Source organism: Peromyscus leucopus, chromosome 3 (genome assembly GCF_004664715.2).
Source record: "Peromyscus leucopus breed LL Stock chromosome 3, UCI_PerLeu_2.1, whole genome shotgun sequence".
Classification (NCBI taxonomy): Eukaryota; Metazoa; Chordata; class Mammalia; order Rodentia; family Cricetidae; genus Peromyscus; species Peromyscus leucopus.
The window spans coordinates 136,915,226-136,934,022 of record NC_051065.1 but is presented as its reverse complement, the minus strand read 5'-3'; the positions used below and the strand labels follow the sequence as shown (position 1 = coordinate 136,934,022).

The 18,797-nt window shown below is 48.4% G+C and overlaps 1 protein-coding gene across 1 annotated transcript in view; it reads right to left on the bottom strand.

The window, feature by feature from the left end:
• Plbd1 (phospholipase B domain containing 1) overlaps window positions 1-16,888 on the bottom strand; it is a 53,931-nt gene extending 37,043 nt beyond the window's left edge. Inside the window, exons 1-2 of the mRNA XM_028872166.2 lie at window positions 16,249-16,888; window positions 7,264-7,483 (exon numbers count right to left, since the gene is read on the bottom strand). Of these exons, the coding sequence (XP_028727999.1) occupies window positions 7,264-7,483; window positions 16,249-16,375 (347 nt within the window). The 5' untranslated portion in view covers window positions 16,376-16,888. The remainder of the gene's footprint in view (window positions 1-7,263; window positions 7,484-16,248) is intronic.
• Window positions 16,889-18,797: the final 1,909 nt, after the last annotated feature.

Here is an 18,797-nt window from a genome sequence, read left to right as displayed (position 1 = left end):
TGAATTCAAAGTCTCTGTTTTTCCATGTCATACTCTATTGCTTTATTTCCTTCATAGGTAACTGCCTGTGTGCTCATATAATTTTTGTGGGTTGGGGAGATGGCTCGGTGGCTAAGAGTGTTTGCCGCTGAGTGTGTCAGCCCCCATGGGGTGGCTCACAACCATCAGTAACTCCAGTGGTAGAGGATCCGAGGCTCCCTTCTGACCTCCACGGGCACCAGACACACACACACACAATGCACACACATCCATGCAGGCACAGCGTTCTTACACAAAATAAGATAAATACAGAACAAATTTTAGAAGTGCATGAGTTTTTGAGCTGCAAGCACTCCTACAGACGTGGGAGTGTTCCTAGAACACCAAGCCCGCGAAGCGACACAGTGCAGGAAGCACAAGGGGCCTCTCTCTGCCTAGGGAAAGTGGCATTGGGATCGGAAGCCAGAGGCCACCATGGGCAGATGAAACCTGTTTTCTGGAAAAAGGTTAAGCCTTTTGCTTATGCCGAGCCTTGAATGTGTGGGCTCACCTGTAGATCTATGAGAATGCTGGGTAGTAAGGGATGCAAGCATTTTGAACTGGGAGGTGCTATGAGACAGGGCTAACGGTCTAAGCTGGTTTTGTTACCAAAACAATGAAATCACAAGGTTGCTTTTTAAGTTAGAAGTCTGGCAAGATGGCTCAGCCAGTAAACGTCCTGCCCTGCAAGCCCCGTGACCTGAGTTTGGTCCCCAGAACTCATAGAAAGGCAGAAGGGGAGAACTGACTCCTCAAAGTTGACTTCTGACTTCTACAGGTGCATCATGGCAAGCACCCTCTCCTCTCCCCACCACGTTTTATACACACACACACACACACACACACACACACACACACACACACACACCTAACACACTCACTAAATGAAACAATATTTTAAAAGTATATAAAATATACTGTATATACAAATTTAATTTTTTTTAAAGAAAAAGTAAACTGTGGACTTTTGATATACAATGCTCACTTAAGTAAGGAAACAAAAATACTGGGCATTTTGCCCCCCCCCGCCCCGTCTCCACCCCTCCACCTTAATGAACTAGGGTTCATCCATTGCTTCAGCTCTCTGCACATTTCACTGTCGATAGCACAGCACGTCTCAAGTGAAGACAGTTCTGTGGATTTTGCTCCAGAGAGCATCTGTGGAGACATGTTGGCTCTCAAACATCCTATAACCCTCAGGGAAAAACAATCACACCCCAAATGTCAGTATTTTCAACACAGAGAAATTCTGAAGCAGAGGAATGTCAATCTTGACTTGGAGATGGTTGCTAAGGAGACCTACATACCAGGAGACAGAGGGAAATACAGAAGGACGACTGAGAAACAATTACTGAACTATTGCTTGTTTATTTTGTTGAGGCTTTATTTATAATTTTATTTTTTGATCATATTTGTGTGAGTGTGAGTGTGTGTGTGTGTGTGTGTGTGTGTGTGTGTGTGTGTGTGTGCAAACATGGAGGCCAGAGGATAACCATGGTTTTTGCACCTCAGGCACTTTCCACCTTGTTTTTGAGACAGTGTTTTCCTTTGACTTGGAACTCACCAAGCAGGCTGAGCTGGTTGGCCAGCGAGCCCAGAGACATGCCTGTCTCTGCCTCCCGTGAGCGCCATCATGCTATTCTGTCCCTTGGGTCGTAGGATTGAGCTTAGGTCCTCATGCATGCAAAGGTAAACCCTTCACAGGCTAAGCCAAGCCCCGAGGACATAGTCTTTGAATTCGGAGTTCAGAGCTTGCTCCTACAGTGGCTAATGACTGAAAGCGAGATTGCTGACTTCTCCATGGTTCCGTGTCTCATGCAGTAGAGCGGACACTAGCATGAACTTTGTGTATCTATCTCTCAAGCTTAGCTTCAGGTCCTGTTGTGTTCCTCTTAAGTGCACTAACACTTGCTCACCCTGTGTCTGTCACACGCATTCAGATGTGGAAAATCTCAAAGACGCTTGACTACCCATCTTTTTCTAAATCTTTTGCCTCATGTCAATATCACATCATTTAGCACTTGTCAAGCATTGCATCCTGCTCTTCTTTTTGTCTGGCTCTCTGGGGCCAGGGACCGGACAGGGTGCTTAGTATTTTCCACAGTAATTAACCTACATGTATATATTTGCACAAATGGACAAACTCTGACTGAACAGCCTGGTTTCTGATCTGGAATCCTATGGTGCTGGCTAATTTTATGTCAACTTGACGCAAGCTAGAGTTATCTGAAAGGAGGAACCTCAATTGAGAAAATGCCTCCATAAGGTTGGGCTGTAGGGCATTTTCTTAATTAGTGATTGATAGGGGAGGGCCCAGACTGTGGTAGGTGTGCTGGTGGTCCTGGGTTCTATAAGAAAGCAGGCTGAGCAAGCCATGGAGAGCAAGCCAGTAAGCAACACCCTCCATGGTCTCTGCATCAGCTCCTGCCTTTAGGTTCCTGTCCTGTTTGAGTTCCCGTCCTGACTTCCTTTGATGATGAACAGTGATGTGGAAGTGTAAGCTTTTTGGCCATGGTCTTTCATCCCAGCAACAGAGACCCTAACTAAGACACCTATTTACTGGCTTTCTAACTTTCAACTACCTAACACATTTCTCTGTGGCCAGGTTTTCATGTTCCTAGTGTGTGGACACCGGTGAACATAGAATTAGTACAGGGAAGAGTTAACACGAAGATTCTCAGAACGCTGGAGTGCGGTGCACTCGTCGGCTCGCAGCTAGCTGGCGGTGACTACTGTCGTGCTTCTCAGGACTGTCATCCTGTCTTCTAGAGTCAATGTCCTCACCAAGCTCCAAATATCTACAAGTTGACAGCTGCTTAGATAGTTTTGAGGGTGGGGCTCTAGCTTCACTGTTGCCTTTGCTTATGGACTTGACCTGGGAGCATATTCAGTTTCTAACATCAACAGGAGCAAGCCAGGCTTGGGGGAGACATTCTCCAGGCATTTCTTGACAGTGTCCAAACACAAGAGATGGACTGTTTGCTTCTTCTGTTGGGGCCATGGTGCTGGCAAACTGTACCAGCCTGAGCAACACGTGTGCCAACATGTTAAACACTGTCCACCGAAGAATGCCCTTGTGCCCACCTCTGTCCCTCCATCCGAGCAACAACACGGGTGTGTGGTGTTGAGTTCACTGCTTCCATGTAATGCCGAGGAGGAGGCTTCAGTAGCTGCCTTGGACACCCCATTTTTTTAAGCTACTTTAGTTAAACTACTAGAAGGAGCATCCTAGGGCCCCACATCCTCATTCCCCTTTCTTCCCAGAAAGGTTTCAATGCCTCCTTTTATCAATGACCCATCCAAAGGTTTCATGCCTCATTTTATCAATCCAAGACCACTTAACTTTAGATCATCAAGGAAACACCAGAGAGTGAATTTACAACTCTTAGGGAGCCACCCAATCAAGTTCAAAAACAAAGCAAGAAACTCAGCGTGGCTGGGGCTACAACCTGCTCTATTATAGGGAAATACATGCTCTTTCTGATTCCTCACCTGCAACAACAGGATTGAATTAAACTTAATGAGCATATAATTAACAGCTGGGCATAAGCACCAAACCAGGTGTCTGGTGCATAAATGTGGTTAAGACAGGAACCCTACCTTCAAGCTCCCACAGATGGAGGAGGAGAGAGACAGAGCTGTAAGTCAGTGGGGATACAATCCTAAGAAACTTTATCAAGAAGACATCACTGGAGGAAGGAGAGATAGCTTGGTGGTTAGGGCTATTTCCTGTTCTGGCAAAGGGCTTGAGTTTGGTGCCCTGCACCCACATCAGGTGGCTTACAACCACCTACAATTTCAATTCTGGGGGAATCTGATGCCCTCTTCTGGCCAAGTGTGGGTCTGAAGCATGCATGGTCACTAGGAAAGTGGCCGACTCTGCAGCTCTGTGCTGAGCACAAAGGTGATCCAAACCCACCCTCACGCTGAGATTCCTGCCTGCATCTGCCTTTCAGTCAACAGGACGACAGATCTTGAGGAGCAGTTCCTTTGGATATCTGTTCCCTGGGACTCTGCATACTATGCTCACAGATCGCTTGTAGCAGCCACAATGCCCTCATCATCCCACTTGCGAGGCAGAAGCAAGTGAATCTCTGAGTTTGAGGCCAACCTGGGTTACAGAGTGAGTTCCAAAACAGCCAGGGCGACATAATGAGACCCTTTCACAATAAGAAAAGACCCAAACAAACAAAAACAACAAACAAAGCAAAACAAAAACAGAGTCAAAACATGAGAATTTACTTCAAAAAACAAAATAAAGCTGATCAATTAAAAAAAAGAAATAGTTATTGAATCATAGCTGCTTTTTTAAAAATAAAATTAAGCAGCGGGGCACAGTGGTTCATGCCTTTAAGCCCAGCACTTACTTGAGAAGTAGAGGCAGGCAGATCTCTGTGAGCTGAAGGCCAGCCTGGTCCACCTAGTGGGTTCCAGGACAGCCAGAGCTACATAGTGAGATGCTGTTTAAACAAACAAACAAAAACCCAGAGGGACAAAAAAATAATGTAATATTTACTACAGACATGCTTTTAATGGAGTTTTTGGGTGGTGGTGGGGCAAATGATTAAGGTTTTTCAAAGATAAGCGCTTTATATCTAGAATGGAGGTACAGAGCTGGTGAGACGACCCAGCAGGTAGAGACATTTGCCAGCAAGCCTGACAACCTGAGTTTGATTCCCAGAACCCACACGGTAGGAGAGAACTAAGTATCACAGAGTGTCTTCTAGCCTCCGCATGCATGCCATCACACACACACACACACACACACACACACACACATACACACACACAAGAGAAGTATTGAAAAATCCATACCCTAACACTAACCCACCCCCAGTGTCTGCTGTGAGATCTCACAACACAAGAATGACATCACACACCCATCAGAGGCCTGCCAAACTCCATGGGCGCTCTCTCTCTCTCTCTCTCTCTCTCTCTCTCTCTCTCTCTCTCAACACCCAAGGAAGACGCCTTTATCCTTAGCATGTCCCCCAGACCCAAGCTGCTCCCTCAGAATTCGCTTTCCCTCAGTGCCTCTCTACATGTCACCAAGAACTTAACCTTATCTGTTTATTGTCAAACGATTCTGCTCTGAATTATTTTTCCAAACTTGCAACTCGGTTAAATCACACAGCCACAACTCAGTGGAGAAGGAAGTGCAGAGTTCGAGGAGAGCCTAGAGGTTGGATGTCACATATAATATAGGTTTAAACACATTTTAAAAGTGTTCCCAAAGGGTCCGGGGGTGGGGTGGCTCAGTGGTTAAGCGCACGGAAGACCTGGGTTCAGTTCCCAGCATGCACGTGGTAATTCCAGTTATAGGGGCTCTCGATGCCCTCTTTTAGTCCTCACAAGTACCGCACACACATGGCTCACTTATGTCTAAATAATAAAAGAGGAGCCGGAGTCCAGAACCGATACTGTTTCAGGAGCTCAGAACAAGGTTAAGATCCGTATTTAACTTATCACAACGAGCGTCTAATAGCCCCCAGAAGGTTAGATAAAACTGTACCTAACTAGGTCACAGGGGATAAAAGAAGCAAGCCAAGCTGGAAAGAGAGTTTTATATCAAATGTGATGTGCCTGAACGAGATGCAACTTTGCTCCCTTTAAAGGTTTTTCTCTGTAAAGTAATTCTCCAGCACTCAGGAGGTTGAGGCAGGAGGATCACTGCATCTTTGAGGCCAGCCTGGGTTGCTTAACGAATCCCAGGTGTCTTAATTAGGGTTTCTATTGCTGTGATGAAACGCCATGAGCAAAAGGAAAATGGGGAGGGGAGGGATTATGTAGCTTACACTTCCACATTGCTGTTCATCACTGAAGGAAGTCGGGACAGGAACTCCAGCAGGGCAGGAACCTGGAAGCAGGAACTGATACAGAAGCCATGGAGAGGTGCTGCTTACTGGCTCGCTTCCCCTGGCTTCCCTGGGTTTTTATAGGACCCAGGCCCACCAGCTCAGGGATGGCCCCACCCACCACAGGCTGCCCCCCCCCCATCACTAATTGAGTGGCTCTCCTGGAGGCATTTCCTCAGCTGAGGCTCCTTCCTCTCTAATGACTCCAGCCAGGATGCCCAGTCTACCGGCCAGTTAGCTGTAGAGCGAGGTGGAATGAGACCCTGTTTCAAGCAAACAAAGTGGCCAGGGACACGGCTCAGTTGGTAGCTTGATACTGGTAGAGTACTGGGAGTCCTGGTTAGGATCCCAGCACAGCAGGAAACTGGGCATGGTGGCCCACACTTATCATCTCAGCACTTGGGAGGTGGGGACAGGAAGATTAGAAGTTTAAGGTCATTCTTGACTTCATGAGTTCAAGACCAGCCTGGGATACATGAGACCCTGCTTCAAACTCTAGAAAAGCTTAAGTGTGGTGATTGAATTATCAACTATGTCCTTGTTGTTTTTGTAAGACAAAGTGGAGACACCAGGATTGAATAACAATAGACTTAGGAGGAATAGTTACCGTCTACTCATTAAGATTTCCATTTAAACCTCTTGGTCTACTGGGAAGTATTGTTTCAAAATGGAAGAAAATAAATGCTCTTACATTGTGTTAATTTAAACAATCCCCATTATGTTTTCATTTCTTCATACTTTGATGGTGTGTGTAAGGAACTGAGTGTGTCATGGTATACGTGAGGAAGTCAGAGGTCACCTTAAGAAAGTTGTCCTTTCATCTTGTGGGTCCCTGGGATTGAACTCAGTCTGCCAGGCTTGGCGGCAATTGCCTCTACCCACCGAACCATTTCTTCGGCCCCTTACATTTTACGTTTAATAAATCCTCCTGCGTTGTCCTCTCAGGATGTCATTCCACATCTTATCTGCTTTCTACCCAGAAGTAAATGGCTAGTAGAATGGCATAATGTTTCAACAATGGTTTTATCTCTTTCAAAATGGTTTCCTAAGAGAGAACTGGTGGCCGAGAAGATGGCTGTTGGTAGAGTGCCTGTCATATCTGCCTGAGAACTCACACGGAAAGCTGAGGCAGCCTGGTCTACACAGTGAGCTCCAGAACAGCCAGAGACGTTACACAGAAAATCCCTATTTCACAAAACCAACCAAACAAAAGTGGAAGATGTCAAGAAAGAAGTGTTGTGAGAATGAATGGGTGCTTTGAGTCTTTTAGGCAGCTATGATTATGGGTAGAGTGGGGTGCTGAGCGCACCCTGGCTACCTTCCACTCCTAACACACCCCACCAGGGTCCAGAAGCCATCGCTGGATGAAGCAAAGGGATGGTGTACTTACAGAGCGGTGAGGTAGCCCTCCAGGTAGCCAGCCAGAAACATGATGATGGAATTTCTCAGGGTCTGAGAGCCATACCCAGCTTTAATCTCTAGGATGCCCCAGCCTGTGGTCTCAATGGAGTCATTGTAGTAGCCGTAAGCATCCCCGTTCTTGTCCAGCACATTCTTGATTTCCACTGTCTTCGAATCAGGTAGCCAGTATGCGGTTACATAGTAGACTCCTGTAGGGAAAGGGAGCCATGAGGGACGCCACTCAACTACGGCCTATGCCTTCCCTGTGCGACCAACATTCCAGTGTTTGTTTTTAAAGATTTCTGTCCTACAGGCTGGGAACCTGGCCCGGTCAGTGAAGTGCTTGCCAAGCAAGCATAAGGACCTAAATTTGATCTCTGGCACCAAGTAAAAGCCAGGTGTGGTGACATGTGTCTGTAACCCCAGTGCTGGGAGGCGGTACCGGTGGGCTCCCAGAGCTCGCTGGCTAGTCTAGCCTCAGGCCAGTAAGAAAACGGTCTTGAAAATAAAGAAATAAAAAAGGTAGACAGCATCCCAAGGAACACTTGAGGGTGACCTTAGGCTTCACATGCACACACACACACACACACACACACACACACACACACACACACACCATAAACACACACACATACAGAGAGAGACAGAGACAAAGACAGAGACACAGAGACAGATTTCCGTTTTAAGCCAGGCATGGACAGGCATGGTGGTGACACATGCCGACCTGTCGTCCCAGTTTTTGGGCGGCTGAAGCAGGAGGATCTCAGGTTTGAGTGCAGCTTAGTGAGATCCTATCCCAAAATAAACACTTTTTAAAAAAGCTTTAAAAATAGACTCCTCAGTTCATTCTCTTGATCTTACTTCCTGTCCTGGTGTCTAGCTGGAACATCACCAGTCCAAGCACTTCAGGACTCAAAACCAAACACCCAGCTCTCCATCCTGCCAGGAACTGGGTCGGCCCTTCTGATGCAAACCTACCATTTCCTCCTCCTGATAGTCCCTCTCTTGTTAGCAGGCTAACAGTGTGGAAATGGTTACTGAGGATTCAGGAAACTGTCCCGCCTCACAGGGGCCACTGTCCCCCCAACCTTGTTAGGTCTCCTTGACACCTAACCCTACACAGCGAACCGCTCAAATCCAGAGACAGTTTCTTCCCATCAGATATAGTACCTGACACATAGTAGGTGCTCAGTAAATAACCGTGGAAGGAGTCCAGCGTGGTGGTTGACATCTGGGTAATGGTAAATGTCAACTGTCAACTTGACAGAATCTAGAATCACATGAGAGATGGGCCTTTGAGCATGCCTGTGGGGGATTTTCATGATTTCCTGAACTGGGGTGGGAAGACCCACCCACTGTGGGTGGCACCATCCCCTGGCTAGGATTCTGGACTAGATAAGAATCACCATGCACACTGAACCGGAAGACAAACAGGGTCACAGGATTTTTGTTGTGCTGTTGTTTGAGGCACAGGCTCGCTATATAGCTCAGGCTGGACTAGAACTCACTACCCTCCTGCCCCAAACTCCCCTTTGCTGGAATTGCAAATACATGTCATCAGACCTAAGCAGAAAGCCTTTGCAAAAGGTTAAATTGAAGTGAAGCTTTGCATTACGTTCCTGGTGGGTCTCGCACGGTTGCTTATGACTGTAATCCCAGCACTCAGGAGGCAGAAGCAGAGGCAGAGGCAGGAGGATACCTGGAGGTTTGAGGCCAGCCTTCTAGTCCCAGGCTGGCCAGGGCTACAGAGCAAAATCACAGTCTCAAAACAACAACAACAGCACACACACACACACACACACACACACACACACACACATGCACACACACACATATTCATGCACACACCCATGCACACACGCACATACCTCTCACTCAATCCTGGCAACAAATAACGAATTGTTAACGAAGCTGAGCTGCTACAATCTAGCAGATGTGCACACCTTACTTAAAAATTCCTTTCCAAATATAGTCTATTCTCCAAGGTTATTTCTGAGTCCAGAAGCCATAGTCGATCCTTCCCCTGTCCTCTCTCCCTCTTGACACACACACACACACACACACACACACACACACACACACACACACACCCCTCACCTCTGGAAATGAGGAAGCGGGGCTGGCTGGCTTTACCACAAAACCTGAGGCTGGGAGAAATCACAAAACAGGAACCATAAGAGAAAGAGAGAAGGCGAGTGAGCCCACAGGTCTCTCTCCCTTTCTGCTGTGCCCTTTAAACACACTCAGATGTATCTTTCTCCAAGCCCCCCGCTGCATGCTGAGGCTGGCATTCAAGGGCTCAGTTCGCTCTTGCTAGAGCGACCTGCTTCCCTGAGCACAAAAGCCAGCTTCTCCGACAGCAGCATACCTCCACATGACACCTCAGCCCCATCCTCAGGAGAATTCACCAAAAACAGCCTACTACCCAGCAGGGTATGCTTTTAAAATTGACCCCAAATCTGAGGGGTTTGGTCCACCCCAATAAACTTCACTCATTCCGTGGCTTCTATCAGTTCCTTCTTGTTTTCTAGTGTCTGTACTATTTTTTTTTTTTTTCCAAATCCCTTAGCATGTTAATCCATCATACATTTCTACTGTTGAGCAGCATTTCTATGCAGGGCAGATGTTGGAGAAAGTGACCTGGTGGGGAAAATGCTGTGTCCTTTTAACCCTGACCTCGTTTTCAGCAGCTCCTTGAAAGCAAAGAGCATACGTGCCCACCTCTGCCAAGGGCTGCTGTCCCCAACAAAATGATATTTCTTTGAGGATTCTCATTGTGTGATTTTTTTAAAAAAGATTTATTTTATGAGGGTTTGGCTCACATGTGTGGCCGCGTACCACGTGCATGTCTGGTGCCTATGTGTGCCTGGTTGCTTTGGAGGTCAGAAGAGGGTGTTAGATCCCCTGGGACTGAAGTTAAGGAGGATTATGAGCCTCCATGTGGGTGCTGGGAATCAAACCCATGTCCTTTGCAGGGACTAGTGCTCTCAACTGCTGAGCCATTTCCCCAGCCCTATTTATGTGTTTTGAGACGATCTCACGTAGCCCAGGCTGCCTTCAACTCCATATACTGCCCAGGAAGACCTTGAACTTCTGACCTTTTGGCCTCCTCCTTCCAAGCTATACAATCTCAGCTCTGTGCTCATCCTTCTAACGAAAAGCAAGGTTATTCAGACATTAATTCATTCACAGAGCTTGGCCTAACATCACTCCTGTAATTATGTTTGCAAACGTAAGAAAGAGGCCCGAGGATGGCTCAGCCATTCTGCTGACGCCTCTCTAGCCCAAGAGGCAAGTGCTAAGTGGATTGGTGTCTTTAAAATTGCAGCAATGAAAGATAGAATCAAGCTTGTTTAACAGCAACACCCTCAAAATCAACACACGGGATCCACATCTGACTTCACTGAAATGCTGCTGTAATGTGCGTCATATTGTTGAACTGTTGTGTGTTCTCTGAATTCCCTGAGAAGCTGGACCTAGGATCAGGGTTGCCCTGACCTCATTTCAGACCCAAGCATGTTTCTCTCAAAAAGTCCTCCTAGGTTTGGGGATAGGTTCCCTACCCCAATCTGTGACCGGGGCTTGGGGGAGGGGGGGAGGGGGGAGGGCACAGAACAGCGAAACAGCCCAGGAATAAAAAACCCAGTGTCCTCCACAACAGCTTAGAACTTAAACCATTTCCATCCAAGGTCACTATTATTTATCCCGAGATGTAAAGGGGCCTGTAGTGGGGGCTGGAAGTTTAGCTGTGGATGTTCGTCCATGGAGAGAAAGCTCAATTCCAAGTCCAGGCAACACCCCAACTTCCGGGCCAGTTTCTGCAGGAAGTCCTGAGTGTCGACTCCTCCGAGGAGAGTGTCTCTAGCAGTTGTTTGCTCTTTTGTCTGGAAGCCTCAGCCCAGGGCAGCTCTGCCTGGGACTGAAGCTGGCCGGCCACCTTAAGGGCTTTCCCAGCTGGTTTCTGGAGGATGTCCTGAGCACCCCATGTGGTGATGGTTTGCATCCCCCTTTTACTACTCAATAAACTCATTCAAAACTGAAAATGTGGCTGTCATAGGTCATTTGTCAGACTGTACAAAAGTTACCTTACAAAGAGAGGACTTTTCTTTTCTTAATGGGGCACTTCCAGTGGTTTTCATATTTTCCATGAAACAAACAAACTTCAAATGTCCTCTTTACATTTCTTGTGCGTTTTACTATTCTGTATGAGCTCATTTTCAATTGAAAAAACACACAAACAAACAAACCCTAGCCCTTAAAATTTATAAAATGCATTCTCTCCACTTATCTTTTAAGATTGGATCTTCCTCTGCAGCCCAGGTTGAGCTGGAACTCATTATGTAGCTCAGACTGGCTTTTATCTCATGATGGTCCTCCTGCCTCAGCTTCCTGAGGGCTGGTATTACAGGTATGAGCTACCAGTCTGGCTGACTCTCATGTTTAGAACCTAATGTTCTTTGCATCTCATTTTATGGAAGAGTGAATGGCTTTTAACTCTAGGTGACAGTGTTGGCCTTCTGGATCAGTCCTTCAGAGAGAGAAAGAGAGGAAGAAGAGGGACTGAACAGGTGGGGTGTATGAGAGAAGTAAATATCAACACTGAGCTTTATTCTGTTCGGGTTGGGTTGAGGTCAGGTTCATTGATGTACCTCGGACTTCCTTCCCCTTTTATGTGCACCTAGCTTGTGTGCGGTGGTTCTTCATACTTTCTCCTCCTACAAGGGCCCCCAGGAAGCTGCACTCTGGCTTCTAGACTTACTTTGAGTCTCCATCAGAGTTACTGAGGAAATAACTGGTTTGTGAGTTTTACAGTGTCCAGGCACGAAAATGGTGTTCAGCTTGCCTTTCTGTGCAGAGATCAAAGCCCACATCTCTGGCTCAGAGGAGAGGTGTTTGGACAAGTTTTCCCTGGGAGTAGAATGAAGGTCTGGGAGAGCAGAGAAAATGGGGGAAGCCGATGAGTCCACCCAACTGTGGTCTGACTGATCTGACTGGGCCCTGCCTTGGCAGTGTGTGGAACAAGCTTCTGCAGGCTCCATCCCAAGGATGGGAGAGGAACAACAGGTCATCACCATGCTCACTCCTGTCACCCCAGCCCTCAGGGAGCTGAGACAGGGGATCACTGTGAATCTGAGCTTAGCCTGGGCTCCATAGTCAGACATCATCTCCAGACAAACAAAAATCCAAACATGGATGGAAAAGGGCACATTTCTCTGCCTGTTCCTGCCCTACATAGTTGTAAAATGCCCTGCCTCGGGTTAAAGCCCTCTCCTGCAGGCTTGTAAGAGCCCCGGGTAAAGTCTGCAGTCAGAGATGCACTGAGGTGGAAAGCAAGACATGGTGGGGTGCAGCCGGTGTGAGCCACAGTAGGGCGCACCTGTGAGAAGCTGGCACAAATGGCCAATGGCCCTGAAGAATAGTTAAGAAACAACAAAACATGAATGTAGGGAATGACTGGAGAGTTCTCAGATCCCGAACTGTCCTTCGCTTCTACACCCCCCCCCCCCCCCCCCCCCCCCCCCGTGAACATCAACTTGGCCTCATTCTGATTTGGCCTGTGTTCTCCCCTTCCAACCCCTTCCCCGTCCCCCACCCCCGCCCTACCCTGGGTTTTGGGGAGAGTGTCTCACTATGTAGTCCTGGCTGGCCTGGAGTTTGCTGTGTAGCCCAGGCTGGCCTCAATTTATGGAGATCATCTTTCCTCTGCCTCCCGAGTCCTGGATTAAGGTGTGTGTCACCAGGCCTGGCAGATTTGGTACTCTGAGTCACCACTCATCTAGAGTACTCATTAACGAGGCATATTTGTGTGTGTTTGGTCCAATAGTCTCCATCACAAGCTCCTTGGGGATGGGAGGTGAGTCTCATCTGTCATCACATCCACTCCCTCAGACCTAGCACAATTCTTTCTTGATTACATGGCCACCTAAATCCCGAACTCAAACCCTGACTGGAAGGCCACACATGGGAACACACTCACATGGAATTCATAGTATACTGATGTATGTGAGTGTGCATGCCACGGCCCAGAGGAGAGGTCAGAGGACAACTTTGTGGAGAGTGGAGTCCGGTATCTCTCTCCACCCCTGTGAGTCCCACAGATAAAACTCAGGTCAGCCTCATGCCCTGGGAGCCTTTCCGGTTGGCCAATCCCACTGGCCCCGGTGTATTGATTCATGATTTCAAATTATGAATTAAGATGGTGGTCACTTGAGTTTACAGAGGATCTTGAGGAGAACAGTGCTTAAGTAGCTGGTCAGCCCCTCATGCTGGGTCCACCACAGCACGTGCCAGACTGATGGATGGATGCCTTGCAGAGCAGGACAGTCTCTCTCAGGGATTTGTTCTGTTTTCAAACCTCAATCAAAAGACTTCCACAACTTCCCCCCAAAAGATTGACACATGTCACGTGATCTCTAGACCGGTGTGGACACAGAGTTACAAGTTTTGTTTTGCACAAACATTTCCCCATAATTTCACTACCTCTCTTTTTTAAACAATATTAAGTAAGTTCCTCTTTTGCCCTAGTACGAAGTAGCAACTTAATAACTCTAGCAATAACTCACCAACCAGCCTCCAAAGCTAAAAATTCAGCCCACAGAACAATTGGAACACCGTTTAAGGACAACACGGCCGTGCTAGTGCGGTGGATCATGACTTTAAGTACAGTACTCAGGAAGCACAGGCAGCTAGATCTCTCTGAGTTCTGGGTCAGCCTGGTCTACACAGTGAGTTCTAGGCTAGCCAGGGCTACACACTGATAACTTGTCTTTAAAAGAATAAAAGATAATAAAGAACTTCCATGCTACAAAGAAGCCCAGGGAGCAACCATGAGACCCACTTTAGTGAATTCAGAGTTAAAGCATCCATTGAGACTGGACTCAACCAGCGGTCGGCCATGACACCTCAAGGAGACTAAATGATATCCAGGAGAGTAAGAGCCCATTGGCGAGGCTTGGCTGTGTGGCCAGGCAGATGTCCACCATTAGTCAGATGGCCCAACCAGGTAAGTACCACCCAGATGACTGCTCCCACCGGCCGACTCCAGGTTCTTCTGAGGGCAGATGAGTCAGATCCCCAGATGGAGAACCCAATAACATCTCCTTGTGTGTTTTGCTAGCAGGAAGAATATGCCTGAAGCAGGGTACAGGAGCACCCAGTCAGTCTGACAGTTATATTTCTAATGAATAATTAAGGATGAGTCTGGGAACAGACTTGGGTGTGTATCAGGGTGACTTGGCCCCCCCCAGATCTGATCACATCTGGCATGCTGCAAATGCTGACTTCTGGAGTCTTGCCCTGCAAGGCTGACGGCCAGATGAAGAACCAGTTTTACAAAGGAATGTGCTACATTCTGAGTCTCAGAGAGGCTGACTCTCTCTCCCCAGCGACCATCCAACTTGGCCATTCATTCCATGAAGAGGTTCTTCTCCACTGGCGAGAGCTGGGGTGTTGGGGCTCGATGGTAGAGGGTATGTCTTAACATTCATGGGAACCTGGGTTCCATTCCCAGTTTTGAACACACAAACACTTTTAGTAAAACCATACAAGGATGTTCTGAAAAATACATATGGGCCTTTCAGTCCTCAAGGACAGGTCCTCTGTCAACTGTATGCTGTAGCTGGAACAATATGAAGAGGTGGCTGTAAAATAATTTGCCAATTTCTAGAATAAAAAGAAACCCAAACTGAAAAGTGAAAGTGAGCCAGTAAGATGGCTTCGGGGGTGTCCGTCTGGGGTGAATATGTGTTCGTTCACCTCTCCCCAGGAAAAGTGAGGACAAAATCTGACTGAGCTCACAGTACTGAGCTAGGTACTTCAGGGAGCACAGGGAGATAGATAGCAAAGTCCCTGCTCTTTACGATTCAAATTTTACGCAATGTACCGGAAGGTTGAGGAAGCTCCACTACAGAACCCACATTAATACTAACAGATGAATAAAGAGGAACAAAGGGAATTACATGTGTTTCAAAGAGCCACTGCCGGCATCCTGAACTATCCTCAAACCCATGCCGAGGAGAGCCTTTCAGGACTGCTGGCTTCTCAGGACTGAAAGGGTGTGTGTGTGTGTGTGTGTGTGTGTGTGTGTGTGTGTGTGGTGGGGGAGACCAAAGAGCATGCAGCTCAATCAGGGGAGACACCGGGTGCTTCTGGACAGTGCCTTATCCCACGGGCCTGCACTTACTGGAGCAGATGTTGAGAGCAGACCGCCTCAAAATCCCCCAGGGTACAGGTGCTTACTGGAAGGTAACAAGAATCGGAGCGATTTGGTGAAGGAGACCCTGCCCAAGGCCCACCCTATTCTTGGGCAAGGCCAGCATGGAGATGATTATGAAATCAAATTAATCCTCTCCAAATTTGACTTTTGGAGTCTTCCAAGTCTGCATAACCCAACAATTCATTTTGGTCTTCTTGCAAATGGAAGGATGAGATTGGAAGGGCGCTTGTTGGGACCTGCTTTACTGACAGGAAGGGTTACACCAGTGCCCTCTGGCAACTCAGCTGTCTTATCTTTATGCAAATTCCCGACTTCCTCCCGGTCCCAGCTCTTTGGGCCATAGAATGGAGATTTTTATCCTCTTGGATTATGAGGCCATCTGGAGGAAAGAGCATAGCTCCCTTCTGTCCTGTCCCTGTCCCATATCAAACTGACATTACCAGAGTGCGATCGATTCTCTTAAGCCAAAGTCGCTTGTCTGCCAGTAGAAGCAGAACATGGGCCGGCCTCAGATCACACCTCCGTCCGATCGGGGTACACATAACTTAGATGCTGACAGACCCCTAGTTTCCCGCCTTAAATGCCTCCGCTGATCTACGGCAGGGCTGGAGCGCAACCCGCCAGGCTCCCCACCAAGAAGTGCGACCCAAGACGCCCCTGGGTGTAAACTTGCTGGGACTCTGGCCAGCCGCGGGCGGGCGCGTGCAGGGGGTACGGGGCGACGGCCCCCGTCCTCGGCCGCTGGCTCGTTCTGCTCACCTGTTGACGTAGGCTCCAGGGCGGCTGCCCGGGGAAGCTGCAGTAGCAAGGGCAGCAGCAGCAGCAGCGGCAGCGGCGGCGGCGGCGCTGGCGGCCCGAGGCTCCTGCCAGGACTGCGGTGGGACATCGCTCCTCCGCTCTGACCTCTGCCGGGCTGGATTAGGTCCCGCTGGCGCCGGCCGCGACAGCTGTTGCAAGAGCCGCACTTGGGGGTGGCAGTAGGGCGTTGCGTGACAGAGGCCTGGGAGATCTTAACTTTCTTCTGGCATTAGTTTTGCCTGCTTGGGCGCTTCGCGTGGCCTTGGGAACCAACCTTCGCCCGTCTGAGCCCCAGGCTGGGATAGGCGGATCCTTTCCGTCTGGTCTGACCCTCTAGTCACCTGTGGGCCGGGCCGGGAAAGTTCTCAGTAGCGCTTTTGGGAAGTACAGGGGCTGCGCTGCTTCTGGCCGCCTCCTGCAGGTTTGGGGCTCAGGGCCAAGGAATCAGTTCAAGATGGCCTTGGCCCCTGTGGCAGCAGATGAGGTACCCCAGGCAGCTTTGGGTCGCATGCCTCTGCCTACACGCAGATCGGATTCTGTGGCCTTCTGTCTCCTCAGGTCCCTCATCCGTCAGGAACCAGGGCCTCTTGTGCCAGCCTGTCTAACCTCAGGAGCTCGACACCTCCCGGCCTTGGCTTCATTGGCCGGAACTGATTCACACTGGGCTGGAAGCAGATCTACCCCTGACCCTCTATCGAGACCCATTTCTGGGCAGGGCTCACTGAAAGTAACATTATGAGTTGGTCCAGGGTGCCCTAGGTGACATTGTGAAGTAGGCAACAGACTTCAGGCTGACTGGACGCAGTTTTTTTCACCGGACCCAGTTAAGCCGGCTAAAAGCAAGCCCCTACAGATAGGTTTGTAATCCCAGCATTCCAGAGGCCGAGGCGGGAGGACAGCTGGAAGTCTGACGTCGACCTGGGCTACAGAATGAGACTTTGTCTCCCAAGAGCAAACAAAACAAAATGCCAGGTAAATAAATAAACGCTAAAGAAATAATACCGATGAAGGAGTACCTTTGCTAGGGGAAGTACAAATATATTTGTAATTATTAGAAATGACACATGTGAAGTATGGAATACAAATCACAATTTCGTTTGCTGACATTTATTCAATGGAAGGAGAAGCTGAGCGCATTGTAGGGACTGTGCAGAAAATAAAAACTGAACCTTTGGGTCCTGCGGTGCTCACTTGGTGAATGGTGTCACCTCAAATATTCCAGGCATGTCTCCATATCCCAGCCTCAGTGACCTTACTGACCCTCCTGATCCAAGGAGCCAGCTGTTTGGAGGATATGACTGAGGAAGGAGGTGACTCTCTGAAGGCGCCTAATGGGAGCTGGGCTCACCCACCTGATGATTTGCTGGCTGCGTGCATAGTTATTGTCTTCCGTGTTCCAGGATGAGAGCTCTATGTGACACCTCGTCCTTACAGAACCCCATTTGAGTTGAGGAAGTGATTATTCCTACAAGCAAATTAATTGGATTAGACTTTCTCAACCTCAGTACTGTTGAAATTCTGGCCCAGTTATTATTATTATTATTTTTTTTTTGGTGTGTGTGTGTGTGTGTGTGTGTGTGTGTGTGTGTGTGTTCTATGCACTCTGAGGCCTTGCACACAATCACTGAAAATGCTCCAGATGATGTCCAGTGTTGCCCTTGCTGACATACTGCCCCTAGCTGGGCTCCGTTGATGTAAGCTGTGGTTCATTTGGACACATTTAAACTGTGGAGGTTTTAGACATGGAGAATAGTGACAGCAAACGCCACGTTAAAATCCAAGGATATTGGTTCAAAATTGTAATTGGAATCCATAGGGCAAAACCCAGAGAGTCAACAGCCCCAATGGGCTGGCCGGCCTCAGCCACACACTCTGTAATGGCTAATCTTGTCAGCTTCACACGTCTTGGGAAAAGCAATTGAGGAGCTGCCTCCATCAAATCGGACTAGAGGCATGTTTGTGGGGGCATTTGTCTGGTTGCTGATTGACGCAGAGGACCCAGTCCTGTGGTCAGTACCATGCCTAAGCAGGGTGGGCCCGGGCTGTATGAGAAAGGTAACAGAAAAGAAGCCTGGAAGCAAGCCAGTAAGCAGTGTTCCTCCATGTCTGTGTTTCAGTTCCTGCCTCCGGGTTCCCATCCTGACATTCCCTAAATAATGGATTAAAATCTGAAGTAAACTCTTTCCTCCCCAAGTCAGTCTTTTATCCCAGCAATGGGGGAGCAAACAGCAACACATCCCCACCACACTAATGAAAAAGACAAAGAAGAGTGGAAAACAGAGGAGACTCATTCAATGTGGCCACACTGGGAAGACGAGCAAAGGGATCCAGTCACCCCAAGTTCACCACCAGGACCCTAGGGAAAGGGAATGCAAGGCCAGGCAGTCCTGGTCACGGTGTGGTCCTGCCCATCACTGACCCATCGTTGTTTGGCTCCAGGCTCTCCTGCAAGTCATCACAAACGGGTGGAATCTCAGGAGTGCGAGTGTATCCCTACACCCCTATGGCGG